Source organism: Calonectris borealis, chromosome 12, assembly GCF_964195595.1.
Source record: "Calonectris borealis chromosome 12, bCalBor7.hap1.2, whole genome shotgun sequence".
NCBI classification, from domain to species: domain Eukaryota; kingdom Metazoa; phylum Chordata; class Aves; order Procellariiformes; family Procellariidae; genus Calonectris; species Calonectris borealis.
The window spans coordinates 7524891-7547009 of NC_134323.1; the positions used below are offsets into that span (position 1 = coordinate 7524891).

At 38.8% G+C, this 22119-nt stretch overlaps 2 protein-coding genes across 3 annotated transcripts in view; both read right to left on the reverse strand.

Moving 5' to 3' along the window:
- Positions 1–22119, reverse strand: part of TENT4B (terminal nucleotidyltransferase 4B) — a 43511-nt gene that overhangs the window by 13448 nt on the left and 7944 nt on the right. For both annotated transcript variants that reach the window (XM_075161199.1, XM_075161198.1), the window contains exons 2-3: positions 7484–7607; positions 2242–2288 (exon numbers count right to left, since the gene is read on the reverse strand). In XM_075161199.1, the coding sequence (XP_075017300.1) occupies positions 2242–2288; positions 7484–7607 (171 nt within the window). The remainder of the gene's footprint in view (positions 1–2241; positions 2289–7483; positions 7608–22119) is intronic.
- Positions 7521–22119, reverse strand: part of HEATR3 (HEAT repeat containing 3) — a 50229-nt gene continuing 35630 nt past the window's right edge. The window contains exon 17 of the mRNA XM_075161191.1: positions 7521–7607. The gene's annotated coding sequence lies outside the window, so the exon portion shown is untranslated. The remainder of the gene's footprint in view (positions 7608–22119) is intronic.

Genomic DNA, 22119 nt, shown 5'->3' on the forward strand with positions numbered 1-22119 from the left:
AGCACCAGTGGGCACATGGTAAGCAGCTGGCCTGTAGTGCCAAGAACAGGGAGCAGGGAAGGAGAGAGGAAACCGTGGCAACTTTGACTTCAGGAAGCAACAAGCTGTTAAATAAGATCAAACCATCTAATTAACTTCACTCATTAACTTAGCTCCTTGAAGAGGTGTCTCCATCCCACTACACTTCCTCCCTATGCACATACACATTCATCTGACTACACAGGGAGCTGACGCCCTAATCCAATGCCTAAACTCAAATTCAAAAGGTGACTGGTGTCCAAAGGCAGTGAAGGCTACTGTGAGATCCTGAGCTTTTTCCTCTTTGCTCCCCAACTACTTCTTTGATTTCCCCTGCTTGGTTGGGAACACAAAGGAGGCAACCATATAATCCTATAATTATACTAGCAGGCCACTACAGAAATATGGAAAACTGCTAACAGAAAACACCAAAAAATTCAGAAATACTTCCCCCGCCCTGCCCTCCAGATTCCACAGGTCCGTCAATTCACAAACAGCACTGCTTTAACAATCTCAAAGAAACTACATCTGCATTAGATGAAATATCTCTTGCCGACAAGCAGTGTCGGCAGCAGGCAAGTTCAGCAGCAGTTCAGCTGCATACCATTCAGCTGACAAGGACAGGCAGCACGCAGCCAGTTTCAGAAAACTAAGTTCAAAACCTGTGTGGAGAGCGGGAAATGCTGCTGGACACTTCTCTTCTAAACTAAATTGGTGTTAAACCCACTACTGATGCTGACAGTTAACAACAGGAGACGTTTTTCTGATGCACACCAAGAGAGAAAAAAGCAGCTCTGTTGTCACTTTGAGGATAGATATTGCCTGCAAAATAACAGAGATCCAGCAGCTAAACTGTGTGCCCAATATCAGTTTAAGTAAAAGGATATTAGGCACATTCTAACACAGAGTAACAGAATTAAAAACACACTGTAGGTCTTTCTGAATCCCAGAACCTGAAATCTAAATTAACTATACAGTTACTAACGGATGGGGAAAACTTAGGGCACAGGGAAGCTTTGATAGGAGGCAACAGTACCAACACGCAAATGCTGGTTATTTTGAAGTTTGGCAAGTACTGCCACAGGAAGGTTTTTTGTAGGTTTATGTACTGTTTTTAAAGTATCTGCATTTGTTCTCTCCCAAAAACTCAGCTGAAACAGATATGGAGGAAAGGCAGTATATGAACTCAAATAGACAACAGCAAAGCGTTTTTGTTACATCAGTTTCAAAACAATCAAGCAAATATAGTAAAGAACTATTGCTATCAGTCACGTGGATAGGAATATCTCTTGCATTATCAGCATCCAACCAAGTTCAATCAAGCCTATTTAAAATCAATGAAAAAAAGGCCAAGAACGAGGCCAAATGTGAAAACAATGTGTATTTGTACACCTTCCTTCTGACTTTCCAAACAGAAACTGAGCAATTTGGCCTTCCTGCAACTCCTTAGACTAAAGCAGATACTAAAGTATCTGTAGATACTTTCTTTTTCAAAAAGAGATGAAATGACGACTCAGGTATCCATCACTTGCTGTCAGTACTAGATATTAATTCCTCATGTTCCCAAAGTATGGAATGCAATTCAAGTGTCAACCTCAGACTTATGCTATTCAAATGTGTTTATCCCCTGCAGCCATTTAAGCCTTTCATCCTATTTCTATTTAACTGTCAAAAATACTTACAATTTCTGCACAGAAGATACCAGTGGCACTGAGTAATGACTTTTCTTTATGAAAACTAGTAATAAATTGGAAAAGGTAGAGGCTGACTATTGTACAGATTTCACAAAAGAATACTGAAAGAAAAAAACAGTTCTGTATGTGATCTTTTCTCTTCGATGCTAACATTAGCATTAACAAGGTAATGTTAAATGTTTCAATTTAATTGACTGTGGAGATAAAATTTAGCTTTTCTTTTAAGGCCAATCTCTTATTTTGGTTCAGTCATTTAATGAAGCCAAATCACAAAATAAGCCTTTTTTGACAATGTGGTAATTCAGATCTCTTACCGATACATGCAAAATCTATATAGACACATGTACTATAGTTAATAGTCTTAATTACTATATTTCTGTACACTTTGCAGAGTACACTAACAGCTTAACACTTTCTTAATATAACAAGCATACACACAAGTAATACAGATATTGGGAGATCAAATGGGATACAGGTTCCACAGGCTAAATTTTCTCTTGAATGGAATTTACACTGAAAAATTACTAACCTTGTAGGTAAATATAAACCAGTTTTAAAACTTCCAAATATCTGCACCTGAAACACAAGAACAGGATATATGAAAACATATTTTCAGGCTTCAAAAGACAAACAAGTTCTATTAAGTTGCTTGTAAAGGCTGGGTATTGCTACCCTCCATTGGTAGATTTTGGTATTGCTAACAGGCACATTCTGAACAGAAGCACTCTTTTCTGTTAAAGCATTTACAGCTTCAATGTGGTATAGATGGCTAATCTTCATTTTTATTACCCACGAAACATTAATAACTTTGACTTTTCTACTACAAAACCTTCTTTGTAATGTAAAAATTTTCACCATGACCAAATTTGGCAAAAACCCATAAACCAAAAGATTTTAAAACACTTAAGAATGATAGAACATAAAAAAACAGTATCAGTTCATTGTTTTTTTGCTTTCATATCTCAAAGTATACCCTTCAGTTTTTAAACACATTTTCTAAGTTTAATATATTTCCGTTGCTTTGCAAACCTTAAAAAAAAAAATTAAATCACAATCCATTTTTTTTCTGAATTACAGAGCAAGTAGCACAATTCTATTTATTTCTGCTTAAACAACAAACAAAAAAAGTTTCAGAAAGTTTCACATCCCACAGATTTAGTTTATCATGCTGGATTTTTACTAGCACTGGAGGTTTAAATAATCAAGTTTCCACTGTAAGCTGTCCGAAACCATGTTCTCATTAACCTAGCCAAGCCTCGCTGGGAGGTTGGACTCATGCGCTAGGTCTCAAAGGGGGACTGGTGAGACTTCAAAGTAAAAATATCTACACATTTGGACTAATTTTCAACCAGACAGTCTTCTGATGTGTTTCCTGGAGCCCCTTAAAGACTTGCTTATTCTGCTTTAATGAGTCTCATACACTAAATTGATTGCCACCTATTTGTATGTCAAGTGACCCACTTTTTATGTTTTTCCCCTTTGGGATAAGAAAAAGGGAGAGATGGAAAAGATGATGTTTTGCAAGTAAGTGGCTTGATACGTTAGTAGACTAAGAAGCAGTATGAGTGCTCCTCTTGATTATTTTATATTACTTCCCTCTTTTTACCCCCTCACCCCAGTCCCCCAACAAAAACCACATTATGGCAATAAATTTAATGTTGAAAGTTCATAGCTTCTCAAACTAGAAAAGACTGCAAGAGATGCCACAGAACTAGCATCAATATTGTACTAGATCTTGACAAAAGCATAAAGGCATTGCAAAGCTACGAATGTAATAATAATAATAACTATTTTTAATCCAGGATAGTAACAAAAGCATCCTCTGTGAAACTGGGTTCAGTCAAACAAGGATTTATTTGGCCAACAAAAACATCTGAGAAGTGCTTTTGCACAATAAAACAACCACTGATGGGTTTGGAAAAAACTAAACGTGCTTTCACATTATCAAACAAAATGGTGTGTTCAGCTGAAGAGCAAAAAGAGCCTTTATTGAATAAACAACCCTGAAAGTATTCATAAACTTACTGATACAACATATATGACCTTTACTGAAAGGAATGAGACAACATCTGCTGTTGTACAATAATTTGGAGTATGAGAAACACGGAATTATTATAAAAGAAACCCACACCCACACTTCAATCCCTCTCTCGACAAATCTGGAAAGCTGGAAGAATGGGGAAATCAGAACAGAAATTTTGAAGGATTTTGATTTATTATCAAATTGGAATTTAAACTGTTGAAGCTCTGTAGCCATGTACATATTTAAAGCATCCCAAATACAGGACACTGTTATGACTTGAGAGACGTGAGCATTAGTTTTTGCGGTGTGCCAACGCTGCCGATTATCTTTTTATTCTATGTGGACAGAGATATGTATTTGCATTCATAAGGTAACTTAAGACTTCACAGTACTGTAATGGACTCCTCCTACTCCTGTATGTTAGTGTTACTATTTATCCTACATTTCTGTGAACTTGTTCATATTAGATTCCAAAGTTCCTGAAGGAGCTTTAATTACGGTATGTGTCCAAATATGTCCTCACTATGCACAACAGAACTTGGAAACCCACAAAAGCTTGGAAAGTCCTTGCTACCAAAATCCCTCCATCAAAACAAAAACATCTATCCGTAGCCAATTTGAATTTCCCTTTCTTCTACATCATTAAGTAGAATTTTCTGAAGTTTATCAAACTAAATAGAGTTCATCTTTCTATTTCCATTCCCAAACACAGTATTTTCATAACTGAAGTTCGTGAAGTATGCAACATTACCTCTCTTCAGATCTACAAGCCACATAATACTCAGACACAAAGCTGAGGACATTATGACAAATGTATCCTAAATTCCACTGTATAAGTACTGGTTTGTTCAATAGTCAAATTTTCACATTCAACTGGTCAAAAAACTTTGTCTTAAAATGCTTTCGTTTAATGTTTTGGGTTGCTCAGTTTGAGTGTAATTAAAGCCTTTCTTAGGGTCAGAGCCTTGCTGATGCCAAGAACAGTTCTCACTTGCTAGGAATGTTTCCTTCTAAGCACATTCCCTTGAGTAAGAGAGCAAATGACACAATTGCTAACATCTATAAATAAAGTAACAGTTTAGGATACCTAGTTTTATCCCCCCTCCATCTGCTTTTTCAGCCTTTTCCTAAGTGGAACAGGAAAAGAAAAAAACGTATGTGCACAGACACACTCCACATGCTCTCTATACATTTAGATTCATGAAGCCTGATTTTCCTTTTCTCGGTATCTGATTTTTATAGAGTATGTCTTATCTATATGTTTAGTGAGAAACTACAAACTAAATGTGTATGTTTAACTTACAAGTTTATTTTAGCTGGATTCGCTGCATCTGTGACTCAAAATGAACAGCTTAAACATTAACTTATCGCTTTACACTACAGCTAAAGCTGAGGACATTGGACCAGATAACACTCCACCTTCTCAGAGCACGTACTCAAACTTAAATCTTACAAGTAGCTAAACCAACACAGATTTCCAAAAGGTTAGTGATTAACTCAAACGACTGAAAAATTACAAGAGACTGTCAAAGTTGAACACAGTTGAGTTCAGCAGGTCAGTTCCTAGGCAGATCTGTAAACTATTAGAAAAATAACATTACAGTAATGTCCCGATTATAACCTGGCATGCTGTTGTCACTGTTCAGTTCCCTTCTAGCCTCCAGAAAACAGAAGGGCATACAAGAGGAGAATTCTTCCTCGATGTAATAACAGCAGGCAAAATACAGAGTTGGGCTTTGAAGAGCAGTTACTGACTTCAGAAAAAGGAACAGACACACTCTTGCCCTCTAATATTTTCAAGAACAGCGAAGAAAGACGGTCATGGCAGTTTTAACTGGCACTAATTGAAAAGTTAACTTCAGTTTTCAATGGCACGGTGTGTGCTTCCTCTCAGTCACGTTACAGCTAAGCCCAGTGGTCAGCTGTCACTTGTGGTAGGGCTTGTAATTTGCTTCTCCTTCTTAAGCAGATTATGGCTACAAAAACCCAGTTTCAGTAGCTTAAAGAAAGACTATTTTCTCAAGACCCCAACATCATATATATATATAAAAAACCATATTTTTAATACAAAAGACCTAGTTTTTACAGATCAAGTCTGTCCTACAAACAGAGTATCTCTGGAAGCACTAAGTTCTTGTGCCCCATTCAAAGTGTTAGTGGTAACAAAGATCCCCTGGTAATAATCCATTCACCCCACTACACAGGTTAAGTCTGCAGCACACAAACTTGTTCAGGACATAGCGGCACCTTCTCCAGGCTGAAGCAATCAGTTATTTTGGTGAAATCCCCTACTACAAGACTTTTGGCAGGGTGCATTAACAGTAAGCACTGCTTCATACCCGCCCCGTTTCCTATACTATCGCCTGTCAGACTGGCAGCCCACTACTGCTCTTGATTAGGGTCTACAACACTGTTTCACTGGGTTAGAGGAGAGCTACACAACACCTGTGAGATACGCTGAAGTCTCTTACACGGTTCCCTTGGAAAGGTTATTGGTTTTGCTCAAAGAGAAGATTACCAGACACCTGTAGTACTGATTCTATCAACTCCCTACAACTGTGCAAAGGCGGCTATCTCTGAGCAGTGAGTGCTCCTTCCATATTATATGTCACTAATACGTTGTCCGTAACACCACGAACCACCTTGAAAATGTGAGTATATATTTTACACACAAAACCACACACCACATACATATAGCTTATACAGAATTCATATTGTGTCATATTATGCCAATTTCTAAAAACACATTCCAAAAAACAGGTCACGAAGATCTGAAATGAACAGTGGGTTTAAGTCACTCATGTCAAAACACTATCTTTTACCGTGGCAGGATCAAAAACCATTCCTTATACTAAAGATTCTGCTGTCTGAATTTGGTTTGCTATTCTGGCTAACAAGTCCTTATTTTCAGCTACTGTTATCTACAGATAGATGACTAAGGCTACAATCTGCATTCTGGAAATGAACACCATGTTAGTAGAGGGATACAATTAAACTAGATTCAATTACGCTAAAAATCCAACTGTGTCCTCATAAAACCATCTTGAGTTGTAAAAGCAACTTCTCTGGCTTCTCTTTAATCCAACCTTTATTAAAAAAAGCATAGCTCTGCATAGGAGAAACTCTTGTTTCGACTGAACGAAGTACTAGCAAAGACCCATCTTCAGTGGAAAGAAGCATTACAGATTTTAAGCTCAATACACAGATCTACAGACTTGTTTGTTCCTGTACAAAAAAAACTGGTTCCTTTGAATTTGTAAGATATGTCGATATAGTTTAACTACCCATTAAAAACAGCATGGTCTACGTAATGTGGCATTGCTGGCATTCCACCTTAATAGACTTATTCAAGACAGCAAGTGTTTGGACTAAAAGCCCTGCTACTAGTGAAGCTATGAGTTGCAGAAAATTTTTTTTTAACACAATACTTTATAAGCATGCATGCATGCCTGATACGTTCCCATTAATCTCAGTAAATAAATATTAATGAGACCAAATGTTGCCACACATTATGCCCTTTTTTTGACCACAGTAGGTCTAGCTTGTCTTTGTTCCTATGTTTGACAGAAAACGTTGACCTGTATTATTCTAGAAATAAAGATAATCTCTCTCATTTGACCAGAAATCCCTTTGTTTTTTTTTTAATATGGAAAAATAAACAGTATTTTCATTATTCAATACTTCACAAAGTAAACAGGCACAAAATGTTACTTTTATATATTAACAAATAGAACAGTGTCCTACTCACATCTGCATTAGGCCAGAGCTCTTTTATAACGTTTTCTATCCTGTTCACCACTTCCATCCGCATTCTCTCTTCTTCAGGTCTGGGAGACATATACTTATAAAAGTCAATGATTTCTTCATGAAGACTAAGAAAGAAAAAAAAAGAAGAACAGAAAATCAGGAAAAAAACCCCAGGAGAATGAAATAGCAACTACTCTCATCAAACATGCTTTTTAAGCTCCTAGTTACCTATTTAGTTAAGGGGCAGTTTAAGAGTAGCATGCAATTAAAAAAAAAGAAAAATCCAGATTCACAACACTCAGTAACGTTTAGTTTCCTGTTAGTTTCTTACGCCATAAGTCAATATTGCATTGCATTTGCTGAAAGCGTGGAAGCAAATCTAAATCCAAGTGCCTTCAATCCACATTGAAAGTCACACTCTGTATTTTAATGCCAGTGTAACACAGAAATGGTTCAGTCTTCAACCACGAACGCAGCTGTAAGCTCTGAGTACACACTTCGCAAAAATTTAAACATGAGGTTTTCAGCCAACGCTTCCTAGTCAGCCCCTTGGCACCAGCTAGGGAGCCTCAGGCACCAGTCTGCGTTCAGTACCAAGCTCTTAGAAAGTTGATAGTAATTGTGCCAGTACTAGAGCTAGAAAAACGGCTTCTTTTACTGCTTAGAGAAGACGCATAAACTAAATATGCACTCTCTCCCCATAACAAGAAAATAAGTAGTACACACACAGCAGTGGTGGCTCAGAACAATAAGTGACTGACAGACAGTTAACCCACATATTTGACAGTTTACCGTATTACACGTGCTTCTCACAGTCAGTAAGTTACCTTTAGATTGCCTATGATTAGAGGCGAAATAAAACTGTCTTCATACAGTGCCACAAATTTCTGTTTCTGTAATATTGTAAACACATCACCTTGACTAACAACGTATTTAAAAAACCCAGATACAACCCTTTAATTCCAGCCACAGAGTTGGTAAATTAATTTCATTTGTTTCCTGCAATGACCATTACAGTAATAGCTGGTTATTTTTTTAAAATGTGTTGTTTCTTGTTACCAAGTACAACTGCTTCTCTCCTTAAAGCTCTGAGGGACCATCAGAAGAGAGCAATTTATTAAGAGCAAGCCCTTAGATGAGATGTGGAATCTAATATTTTTCCACTGCACACACACTTAAATAAATCAGATGTTAATAACTGGAAGTTGTATACAGGTGTCAACAAAACTGATTAAAATATCTGAAAGTTGTATTTAACAGAGTCAGGGTAGGGACAGAACTCAAACCATCTGCATTAGGTTCTTCAATACTGCAGCGTTATGAACAACACAAGCTTCTTTCTCTGAGAGACAGAGGAATAAAATATTTACATTACTTTTCACTGAGCACTTATTGGAATCCCCCCCCCCCACGGTTAGGGGAATAGTCATAAAAGCCTAGCAACTTGTGGTGGCCATCACCACGGCTCTCTATAGCCAACGCAAAGAGAAAAACTCCTCTGACAGAGTTCCTCCAAAGGGAGATCCACACAGATACCCGATTTAGCTGTTCTAAATCAACCTTTGGAGAAGCTTCTCCTTCTTTGACACCTACAGAGGGAGCCTTACAAATGCTTAAACTAAAAACTAAAATAAAACAACCCCCCGCAAAAGATCTCCTGCAAAAATGCAAGGTGCCATCTCCCTCCTCTCCCCCCTTACTGCCACACTGGCACCAAGCCCTGTTCACGCACAACATCTCAGGTACCACAAGGATGTTCTGAACAACGCAGCTGCAATATCCATATCGGTAAGTGCTGTTTTCAGCATTTATTTTGACATTGCTAGGAAATTTCTTACCTCCTCCTACGGCTGCTCTGTTGCTTTTCCTTGGAAGCTTGCAACTTGCACATTCCAAACCACCACTGCCATCCCTTACACAGGCACTGACTCCTCTGCTTTTGGCTTTTCAGCCATCTCCTATTCTTCTGTTCTTCACTCCTATTCAACATGTTGGCACTTAAAACCTTCTTATGGCTATCCTCCCATTGCAAGAATTGAATTCAGGTGAGAAGTATGCGATAAAGGACGAGTTGAGCACTCCAACAACCAAGTTCACTCTCTGTCCCCACTGCCAGTCACACATACTGAATTGCTAATTTAGTCTCCATGTGCTGGACCATCAAGGTAGCATTCAGAAACAGGAGCAACAAGGAAAACAGGCAAAAACCCAATAATCAAACTCTAGAAAACACAAATTATTTTTCAACTGTAATTTGGTGAGCCAGCTTACAGGAAGACCTGGGAGTCAGCCCAAGGCTTCCTATCATGTCTGGCAAACTCTTTTACTTTCTTTGCGGGCTGCATTGTGGGGAACTGATCAAGCAACACAGCCCCGTTTCTGCCTCTGCTCCTCTGGACTAGCTGGAACAGACTGGTTACATCCAAAAGGGACAAGATTTGCCCCACAGCAATGTTTTTAGTAACATAAGATTGAGTGCACGCGTGCACGGCGTGCCATGAGGAGTGGCACCACGTTGTCTGAGGGCACTTAACGGCACAAGACGTGCTGGGATAATACCGAGGGACAATCCCTGGGGAGAAATTCATGTATGGCACAGCACAAATCCGTACTGCCCATCATTAGTGGGCCCAGCTGCTCCTGGGCTTCCGCTTTACGGGAGTTAATTGTTCCCCTGCCCCATAAGGGAACTTTGAAAGAACAAGGCAATCAGAAATGATGTCCCCAAAGTGCACAAAGGGCCAAGCCATACAGACACTGCAGTTCTCAGGGCACTTCTCTTTATTAACTCCACTGACACTCTTAATCGAGATAATTATATCAGTTGGTGCATTCTTTAGAAGCACATAAAATAATGATGTGTTGTCAGAACCAGATGTATTTCTTTTTCTAAACATAAATAACGTATGTCTGCATCTCTTTAAATGGGATCCTTCTTATTCTTAGTCATGTAAAGCTTTATGGCAAAACAAAAAATTAAGCAGCATGCAAACATAGAAACTTCCATTACACGTGCACTGAATGTTACTAAACAATGCAGATGTAGAAAAAATGAAATTTGAACTTTTTCAACGGTAGAAGAAAGGCTTAAACACTACTGGAGAAAGTTCCCATCAGCACACCAGTTGGAGACACCACAGACATATCTGTGTTTCATCTGCTGCAAGACTCCATGCTGCTAGGACCGCCTGTGCTGCACAGAGCCACAGTAGGCAGAAGGCAGGCAGAAGCCGTAAAGGAACACCTGGAACTTTACTTCCCTGCCCGATAATGGCTGCTGCCAAGAAATGAGAGAATGATTAATTAAAGCCAAGACAAACAGAAGTAGCCACATGCAGATTTCAGAGCAGTACAACATGACTTAGAGGTGTGACTCCAATTAATGTAGAGTTAACTCAAGCTGTATTGAAAATTAAAACTCAAGGTTATTCGTTGTCTTAATCAACATCTATTATAGTCGCTGTTTTTCAAAACAATTTGTTTGGATTAATGGAGTCTGTTTACAAGAGTCTCTAGTGGAATTTTACATCTTTAGCCAAAATGAAGATCAAAGAGATTGAGAAGTTATTTTTGGCATCATAATTTAATGCCATTATTCATTAGTTATTTTAGATAAAAGTCCTTAAAAGGAGACATGTTTTTAGAAAGAAATTACACTGTAAGAAACTTGATCTCACTATGGAGAGATATTTCATTTGGCTTTATAGTCATATTGAAGCATACGAACACCCAAGACCTGGCTGCATGGAGAGAGTTCTCTGCAATGCATAAGAGCATTAGTTTACTGTTTTTATGACAGTAAATAGCAGTAACAAGTGGGCCTTTACCCTGTACTTCAGGAAATCTTAACATGTGGGGAAAAGAAAAATAAAATAGTCTCTTACACTTTCTCTGAGTATGTTTTAAAACAAAGTACTAGCTGCATCATACCCTGTTTTCAAGTCTGGTAAGCTGATTCCATCAGAATTTCACAGACAGAACAGAATTATAGAGAAGAGAAGCCACTAAATGTAGTGGATTATAGTATCTGTAATGTTTACCTGACAGCGATAGTGATGCATCATTAAAAAATAAATTATGGCTGCAAAAGTTGTAATCACAAGACGGACTTCCCACCGTAACATCACGGAATAGCAGAACGAGGAACGCAAGTCTGCTAGACTCAAGCCATTTAGGTGAAAAGCCGCAGCTTTTGTGCAGATGCAAGGACTATGGAACACAGTGCATTACATTTCTTTCTTAGTTGATCACATCTTACTTTACTTTGTAGCACAACTTGTGGGCTCTAAATGTGCAATTCTGGATTCTCTAACTAGTTTACATATATCCATATATCATACTTATTCTGGAGTATGAATCTTACTGCACCTCTGGCAGTCAATTAAAAAATAACCACATATGAACAAAATGTTATTTCTGTTTTATATGCACAGCACACAGACAGATACGTGGACAAGCACATACACTTGACCACACACTTCAGTTACCCGACACATAAAGCAGCACAACTCGCTATTGCTGCAAGTCCAGAACTGGAATCAAGAGTGATGCTGGGAGGCATGTCGCTTTATGAACTGTAACTGGAGATACTACAAGTTTCACATCTCTGCACGAGGATCCTGATGCAGACTAAATGACCAGCCCACTGTGCTCACGGATTTCGGCAGCTTGGAGGAAGCCAACACAACCAATGCCCAGCACTTGCCAGCCACACCAGTGGCTGCCCCGAGTGGGACCATGCCTGGACCCTCCCTGCCTGCCCCAAGCAGCTGAGAAGCAGAGCACAGTCCTACTAAGCAGAGCAGCCAGCGAGATAAAGATAATTCTAACTGGTTTCACTTAATCACAGGATAGCAGTTAAGTGTTGCCTTTGCATGCCAACATGCAGCATGATACTAACCCGGATAATAAGTTTTAATTGAAAAATTTCCTGCTTTTGTCATTCTGGAATTGTGTTATACTTCCACTATCCTCTGGCTCTTCCTCACTCTCCATTTCACAGGAGAAATTATGCAGGCGTGCATGTTCTAATTTCTCTCATCAGAGTGTTACCCATAGCTTCTGCTCCAACTGTTAAAAACGACTGGGTTAAAAATTCTGCTCATCCATCCCACAGATGGATGCCTTGGGCATATATACTCCTTTGCACAGGAAATGCTATTTGCAACATCACTGAAGATAATTTAAAACAATGGATATTAACCATGTGCAAAAAATCGTGCTCGTGCACTACAATTTATCCTTTGGCAGGATTTTCTGAAGGAAGCTCCGTTTTCAGAATGATGAAAATCTAAACTATTTAGAATCTGTGTGGACAGTGGGCAGAAGTAAGCAATGAACACACAGATGACTTTTGCCTTCCCAATCTCTATGCTTTAAGATGAAACACTTCTGATTTAAGAATTTATTGATTTTATATCCACATTTGGATGGGACATTCGCAATGTACCCCTGTAGCACTAAATAAGTCTTCTGTATCTGAATTTTCTTCAGATGAATAATTCCAGTGTTTAGTTGCCCCGACCATTTTAAGTCTGCTCTGGAGGAAAAATAACAAAAATCAAAGGCAACAAAGAAAAATATTGTAGAATTTCAGGTTTATAATTGTCTTTGAGGAAGAATGTGAAGGAGGAACCTGCGGTATTTTAGGTTCTTGAAAACATCAATACTTAAGAGTCCTAACTGCATCCATCCCTCCACTCCCGACAGGAAAGCTAGCATTGCACAGAAGTGAGAATAACTTCGGTTTGAAGCTTTCCAAGATGTTTTACTAAGAAAAAGATGGTACTGTTTTTGCAACTGTAAAAAAAAAAAAAGAATTATGGTAGGAAATTCTGATCCTTTCGAAGTTTTGTGAACTAAACAAAGCTTTTCCCTCTCCCATCTGTGACCTACTTGGTCCTGAAGCGGTTTTGAACAAAATTGTAACTAAGGTAAAGGAAAGACACAGAGAGCCCAATCCTCCCTCTCCCCCTCACAATTGTATATATTTTTTTAAATACTTGTTTTAAAAGCAACACTGACACTCTGTAAGATGGGGAATCCAACAGCTTCCCAAATTAACTTTCAATTTTAACATGAATCTCCCACAAGCTTAATAAAATAATTTCTAGATTACTATTACCATCGACATGTGTTGAATAACAAAGCAGGAACTGCAGCAGACACTGTAAAGATCACAAATTATTTTCCCACCTACAAACTCAAGCAAAACCAAACATTAGAGTAGTAAAGGGAACTGTAAATATGAAGCATCTGCTGAGGTCCTCTCCCTACCTCCTGGGTCTCTGTAGCAGCCAAATTCTTTTAATATTTGCTAGGTTTTAAGCTACTAAAAAACCACCTAACTGCCTCTGCAGGTGATTTAATAGGCAGTGAAGTTTCATGGTGACTGATATATCAGATCTCATAAGAAACTAGAATTATGCATAATAAAGCAAACTATTTTCAAAAGCCTCAAAGACTTTGACTTTTTATATCCTTAGTTACTGAACCATATCAGTATCTTATAGGTCACATAGTAACCGTATTTTGAGCCACATATGCCCTATGGGAGCTTTAAAATGAAACATCCCAAAAGATGTTCATATTAGTAACCTGGCAAAACCAGGAAAGCTTAGGGAGCTGGGTTCCTGATAACACACATTTTTCTTCAGTTCAGTTCACTCATTTGAAATACAGCTTCACAGACCATCTTTTCACAGTTTACCTAAAAACAGACATGCAGAAAAAACAGCTATTCCACTGCCATATGATTACTAAACATCACTAAAAATCAGAGTATCTACTGTATAAACAGTTTCCTAAGATGCAAATGGAGAATTTCACTTTGCAGAAAGCTAGGCAAACGAGATTTATTTCTGTCCGCTTCCATTGTAGCCCAGGTGTTTGTCACCACTCCGCAGCTTCCCAGCCACAAGGTCTGTTGTAACAGGATTACTCAAGCCTCCCTAATCCATCTAAGGCAAAGTTAGCCAAGTTAAATCCCACCACCTTCATCAGTTGAGCTAAAGCAGCCACCTTCTCCTAAGCGTAGCGGGGAGCCCGAAGAGGACCCCTCGAGGACGGCAGCAGCAGCCACTTCCACCCAGATGGCAAGGGTCGAAAAGAGGCCAGTGGAAGAAACACCTTCAAGAGGCGTATCTACATCCAGAAGACCACCTCCGGCAACCAAGCGATATTCGAGTAGCTTTCGGTATTTACCCAAGAACAGCTTGACCTCTCTGACTAGCATTTGTTGTTTGCTGGGTAATTCACAGAATTGCCTTTTAGGACCGAGGGAGGGCAAAATTTTCACAAATACGTAAATGATTCACGAACCGAGATCCTGTTTTCAGGACTAATGTCTTTTAGGATTAATCTAATCACTCTAATACTGAGTTTGAAAACACTTTTGTGTGTTTTGTTCACTTCAACAATTTATGGTGGACTGATTATGCACATTTCTTCAAATGCTGTGGAGTAAAAAAAAATGCCAGTAAATTTACATTACAAGACCTACGATTTCTATCCTGTGCAAATATTTGAAAGTGTACAGCACAGACCCGTCTTTCTTCCACACAATCAACACCCATTCTCCAAACCCCTCAAATTAATGTAGTTTTTTATTTATGTCCTGGATTTAACATTAACTTATAGGTTTAACTGCATCATAAGAGGCAGTAATATAGCACTGCCTTATGGAAATGCCAAAGTGTAGTAAAGACATATTAAAAGACAGGAGAAAGAAGCAATGTGGGCAGTTCTTTTCAATTATTTAAATTGTTATCTCCATCTTTTCAGTTTATTTATTTTATAGATCCTTTGCTTCAATCAGGATGAATGCTATCTTCTTTAAACTGATTTAAGTTATTTCTAATTAAAACTCCCAAGCACACTCTTTAGTCAAGAAGTAATGTAAGAGACACTTTTTTTCCTATCAAGGTGGAAGTGAGCATTTTTTGCCTGTTTATAAATTGCAATGTGTGCTTTGTCTTCCTAAAATACACTCAGACATACTAGAATTTTTCCTACAGAAATTTGTCTTTCAAGAGGAAAAACAGTCCTACTGAACTTTAATTATAAATCAGATGCTTGAGTTAGTTCTACCAATAAGCAATCTGAAGTATAACTCTGCAACTGATCCACTGGTTTTTAAACCCATGCTATATGCATACTCAGTCTTCCTCTGTGTTTTTATAGCATTTTTCCAGCAAAAACATCAAATGCCAACTGGAAAGACCATTTTGAAAAGTACCCTTACTTCCCATTGCCTTTTTTTTTTTTTTTAATCATATCGTACATAAAAACAATCTAGCTGAATCACTACATGTGTGGGAATAGCATTCTATTTCTTCCCTGGGAAGTATCTACATATCGTCCCTCCTTCCCATCTCTGTAAGCAAGTGCTATGAGAGTCTGCTGCTTCTCTTCTCCCAGGCAATGGGTTGCCAAAGTAAGGCATGTGTTTTGCTAACAAAGGAGTGAAAAAAAAAGTATTACGAGAAACTGTTACCTCAACTGAGCTGAAAGAAAAAGTACTAACAAAAGAACAAGATGAAGCAGGAGAGAAAGGTTTTGTGCAGGAAAAACAAAGTGGGAAGAGCAGAGATGGGAAATAGCTGTTTTATTTCATAATGACAAAAAGGCTTCAACTCTAGTAACACCTAATTATCTTGAAACACCCCAGTAATTCCAACATCTCCTATAAAACACTACCACAAGGTTTTTCTTTAGCTCACTTGTAGAAAAGCATTAGTCTGTTAGAATACAGAATAGTTACACATACAGACCAGCTATGCAGTTTGCAACCTCATAATTTAAAATACAGACATATATTTTTAAAAGCCTTTGAGTTTAAAGTGCAACTGTTAGCATGCACTTCATACATTCTGTAATTACAACTTGAGGTAAATTTCCAAACAGCTAAAACCACAGAGAAGTCAAAGGTATCTATTTCCTATAATGGCGAATTAGTAATTCCTCAGCCTGCCAATTCCCCTTGCTTAAAAAGCTCTCACTCAAAACAACCAAACAATAGCTTTTTTAAACAAGAACTTAACAAGAAGTAAAAGTAATAACTATCAGCATCAGTAGCAGTTCAATTTATATTAGCTGAACTTTCCCAATAACACAGTGATGTTTGGGTTTGTGTTAGGATTGTAACAAAAGCTATAGCCAGCAAATCCCCGCAATGCTTGCGAGTAGGTCTGACCCCTTCTGTACCGGCACAACAGGTAGGAGAAGGGAGTTTAAAAAAAAAAAGGGTATTAGATCAGTTCTGCAAATATCACCAGTGGTGTCACTATTAAACCAGAACAGCAGATCAGCTAATACGCCTTTCTGTTTGTCTTCATAAAGCCAGGCTATCAGGACGGTTCTTCATACATCACTAGTATATTGCTACTATTTTGTTAGTGTAGTAAATATTATCACATGAACAAACAATCTCTGACCTGCCAATAAATGACACCGCATGCTATCTGGGCAGAGGCGAGACTAACACACTCCCTGCAGGCTGACGAGCACTTCCGATGGATAACGTGTGTTTGGAAAAAAAACCTCCATCTGAAGACTCTGATCGGAGCTAAAAACTCGCAGCACAGACCTTTATCACCACGTAAACGGCTGTGTGTACAGCGTGTGCAACGGGTCACCCAACGTGAAGCCAGGCAAGCCTCGCGTGGGGCTCAAAACAGGGTTTTCTGACACAGAAGAGAGTGGAGAAAAGTCCTCTACTTTCACACACACAGCAGGTTCTGCCTGGCAAATATTCTTTGTGTTTATGGCTTGATAAATTATTTGACTTGAAAGATTAGTTAAATGAAAGGGAAGAGAGCAATGTAATTATTAACTCCCGCCTCCTTCCATCAGAGTTGATTTAAACTTTCAAACATCCACCCCAAATAAGCCCACATCAGCCCCTAAGAAGGAAGGGAGACACTACCACAATCCCAGGCTTATGCTGTTCACCTCAAAGCCAAGTCAAAAAGCTGTTTAAAGTCTGAGTTCCTACCGGCAGCCAGTACTGCTTACACACTTGTCCCTGGAAGTTAGTAACGCAGACCTGAGAGTGCACTGTGCTAACTCCAGAAAGCCACCTCGCGTTCGTCTTGCAGTAAGCCTGCTTTCTAGCTGCCAAGTAGGCAGAAGAACCAAGAACAGAATAAAACTCTAAACACCTCTGCTTCAATAATACATTAGATCAAACTTAAAATAATTTAATATAAAAATATTAAGTCCAGTAACTAGCCACAGTTGCAGTTTGTTAATATCTTTTCAGATCCAGCATAAGAATACTTTCAAATTAAATCTGAAGTGCCAGCATGCCACCTGGAAAGTCAATGCTTTCTAACATTTTCTAATGTTAGAAAAGCTTTCTAACATTTTCCTAAAGCTTTCTAAAGCTTTCTAACATTTTCTAACATTCACAGTTTTTTTTTTTGAGAGGAGGTAATTTTGCACAGCATTTTGGAACATTCAAGGAATAAAAAAGTGAGCCACAAGTCACTGTGGTCATATCTCCTGTATTAGAAATAGTCAAAACTTCTTATGAGGTTAGCACTTACTATTAAAACCACAAGGTTTTAAGTTTGTATGTTAAATTTATATTCTTCAAGCAAAATGGACAGTGACCCCAACTTACCTGTTTAGCACATGTTCAGAACCAGCTTATCACCCATTTATTACGTGTTACTGCACTTTGGTGACACTGCTACAATATCAATACAAGTTTAGATGTGCTGCTGTCATATCCACACAAAATTCAAATCCCAGTAGTTCTCCCTCTCACTTCCAAATGCTCAAAAGTGACTGGAGCGGATGCATTTTGAAGGAGGAGGAGGAGGAACAATCACACATACTATGGCAAGGTACAAGGAACATTTCAGGTAACCTTCTACTTTGATGATTTGTTATCTTTATGGTAAGGGTGTGCACAGTGAACTATGTTCAGATTAAACAATGCAGATTTCATTTTGGGACTCACGATGCAGTAATATGCTCCCTTGAAGGTATATATTAGTAACTATTTGTTCATATTCTGGTTTGTTCTCTTGTGCTCAGATACTCCCACTTGCAAGGCAGAATGGACAGGTATGGGCTGGGAGCAGTAGCACTCAACCTGCAAAATATTTTGGAGAGTCACCAGTCCCTCCTTTTGCTCCACTTATCACTCTGGGCTAGAAAGCTACAAACAATAACCGTCAAAAAAGGACAATGCCTAAACAGATCACAGAAAAATGTTTCCTGAGGTCACCTCTATTAGCCCAGTGATAAGAGATGCATGCTCAAGAGCTTCAATATCAGGAACTGGAAGAAATGCTTCCTCCTCCAGTGTAGGTGACAGCTCTCGTCCTTCAAAGTATCTGGAGAAGCTGATCTCTGACTAATCCTCTGGATCAAATAATGGTTTTTATCATCTTCTTCCCCCTGAAGCTTCAGCTAGTACATCTGTCAGAAAACTACCTATATAAACCTAGAAAATACTTCACTGAAATGCTTTCCATGAGTCCAAAATCTTAAAATTCAGAAACACCGATATACGCTGAAAGATGACTTATAAAAGATTTCATGCAACTACCTCCATTGCTGGGTTCTGCTTGGACATAAGGATCAAAGAATTAGCACATGGTGAAAAGAGACTTCTAATGGTTTGAGAGTTAAATCCTCACAATTGACCCAGGCCTAATATCACGTAGGTGAACGCTGGAACCCACTCTAGGATGGGACATCCCCGGCACGGCACACCTCCTCACGCCGTCCACATCTTGTGCATTAACACATTTGTGTGCAGTCTTCCGACAAAAGCAGCAAATGGAGAGCGAGGGCTTGGGCAGAGCTCTCAGAAACCCACTCAAGATTCATCAAACTCACTTACTGAAACCACTCTCTCAAAATAATTTCAATAATAATTTGAAGATTAAGCAAATGTGTCTAGCGTACCAAAAAACTGAGTAGAAGATGCAGCAGTGGAGACCAGCTATCAGAGAAGCGCAAGAGGGTTGCTGCGAGCTCTACAAACTGCTGAATCAATAGCAACTAGAAAGAGCATGTTTCAGCATGCCTGAAGCAGGTACGCTTTAGAGGAGCAAAGGCTGAAGTGTACTATTCCAGCATATAATGTTCAGTGACTTAATGCCTACAGGCAAATACCACATTATACAAGAAATGAGAGAGGAAGTTTGTTATTACACAGTTATTCTCTTCGTTTGCTCCAAGGTGCTGTTATGCCAGGAGCTGACACTGCTACTTACTGCCATTGAAACATTATCTTTTGCCACCTGTATATGCCCTGTCACATTTGGCCAAGTTGTAATAAGAGCAGCTTCAGAAGATCACTAATTAATTCAAATTTAGATAGATTTTAGGTAAGGAAACGGTTGCAGCTGATATATAATGTAATTACAAGACAGCAACAAAAGCAAATCAGTAGCGTCCTTTCTGCCTAATCTCAAAAACTATCCCATAAGAGGAAGTCGAACAGCTGGATGACGCAAACTTCTCTTCCACCGGATTCTGGAAGCAGAGGTACATGTAAAGAAGCTGCTTACCTCAAATAACGAACTAGCTCTTCAAGGCAAAAATCAACATGAAAACTTTCTCCTGTGAGTATCTGCCAAGGAAAGGAAACAAGGAAAAATCCCCATGGATGAATGAGAGTAAGACACTGAGTCCAAAACACAACCAGAAGGCTAAGTAAATAGAAGATCCTCAAGCGTGTGAGTTGAATCACCCAACTGAAGAAGAGTGTGACATAACAAAGCAAAAATTAAATAAAATAAACTATCAGGACCTCATTTTTTCAGCCTGGCTCAATATTGACCCAAAACTGTGCGATTTGCAATCACGACCATTATTCAGATCAAGATAGTTCCTTCACCGCACCATGTTTAAGTGACATTGTGGAAAGCTTGCCGACCAGGACTACCTCTGAATATGTAAAAGATAAAGCCATTGTGCAAGGTGCAAGTCCAGAGTAAAACTTCACACAATTTTTAAAAATGATACGCATACTTATTTGAGATTAAAGCAAAAATCTCACTGAGGGAGAAGGAGGAGGAATGTAAGTGCATATAAAGGAGTATGCCTTTTGTAACAATCCCTTTGAAACCAAATAAAAAAACCCAAAACTAGAACAAAAAAACTTTTTGCTTTTTGTAATACATAAGAAAATATCAGCTGTTCCTAAAGTAACAGAGGAAGTCAATAGCTTTAAAATTAACACAGTGAGACAAAAACTTAAGAAAAGAAAAAAGTTATGTTATCACACTTCCTCAGTCTAGCTCAATCACACATCAAGAGGTCAGGCAAGGTCAACAAGCTTTGATTAAGGACTCGCTATCTTCAGACTACACATTGACACATAACAGTGAGATCAACGCCTTAGTCATCAGACTACAACACGGTATTCCTGCATGCTGCATTTTAGCGGTATTCTTACTCTAATTACAGTATGACATTATATGAAGGGCTTATCTATACTCGATATTTGTGACAGGTTAATGCAAGTTCTTTCAGATTTTACTGGGTCCATAAACAAAGTAATTGTAAGAAAGCATGTGACAGTTTAAATGCATGTACTTAAATCTACCTGGAAGTAAATCTACACTAGGTGAAGATGATGAGCCAATGTTCCTACTCCCTACACACCTCTTCCTCTACTGCCCTCATTTCCCTGATTTGGAAGTTTCTAGAGGACTTTAATGCTTGCATTGTTGTATCCTATTACTTGTAGAATCACAACACTATTTCCTCCATGCTGTCTAACAACATTTTCAATATAGTGTTGGCTATTTCCCCCCCTAATAAATCACACCGACAAGACGGAAGAGCGAGAGGCACAAACACTTACTTTGATCCTAAACCTCTGCTTATTTGAGCCTCTGCTACCATTGTTTTCCAGTAAAAATCCCATAAAATGCAATGCAAAAAAAAATCGCAAGATGTATACGATACAGTATGGTGGAGAATTCCAGCCCGTAAAGCCTTCTCAAGCAATTGTAGCAAGACTGTGCCTCTTTAGCTGCATATTGCTTTTGAATAATTCAGATGTAGTTCTCATGCCATGGAAGACATTACGAGACTGTCAGAGAGGCTGATCTGGAATGAGGGCTGCCAAATAATCTTAATTGTCACCATGGGAGGAAGAAAATTAACAGATGTTGCTGATGTACCAGCATAAGACATCTTCAGACCCAGTCATGCAGCCAACCCTGAGCTGATGTGCTAGGACTGCCCTGGAGCAGCTGCCTCCTACCTGCCACCTACCCTCAGAGCTCCGTGGCGAGGCGGCCGTGGTACACAATCAGCTCATGGCTGTGCTGCTCAGCCTCACACAGATCTTGTGACACAGCTTCAAGGGTCAGAAAGATAACCATCAGCGTCAGCTAGTATCAAAAGACCTGTACTAAATGCAGCAATACTAATACATTAGTTGCATGATTATGACACAACATATGAGTATCACCAATACAAAGTTACTGAAAAGATTTAAACAGGCTCTAGAGATCTGTAGGAGAGGTTTTTTTACAAACTTTCAAACAAGCGTTCTGCTGCCTTGATCCATGTCTATCTCTTGCTTTGACATCATAAGTTCAGAGTATTCCTGGAAAAAATTCCTGCTGTGTTATCTATTGTAGGTTAAAGTTACAAAATGAT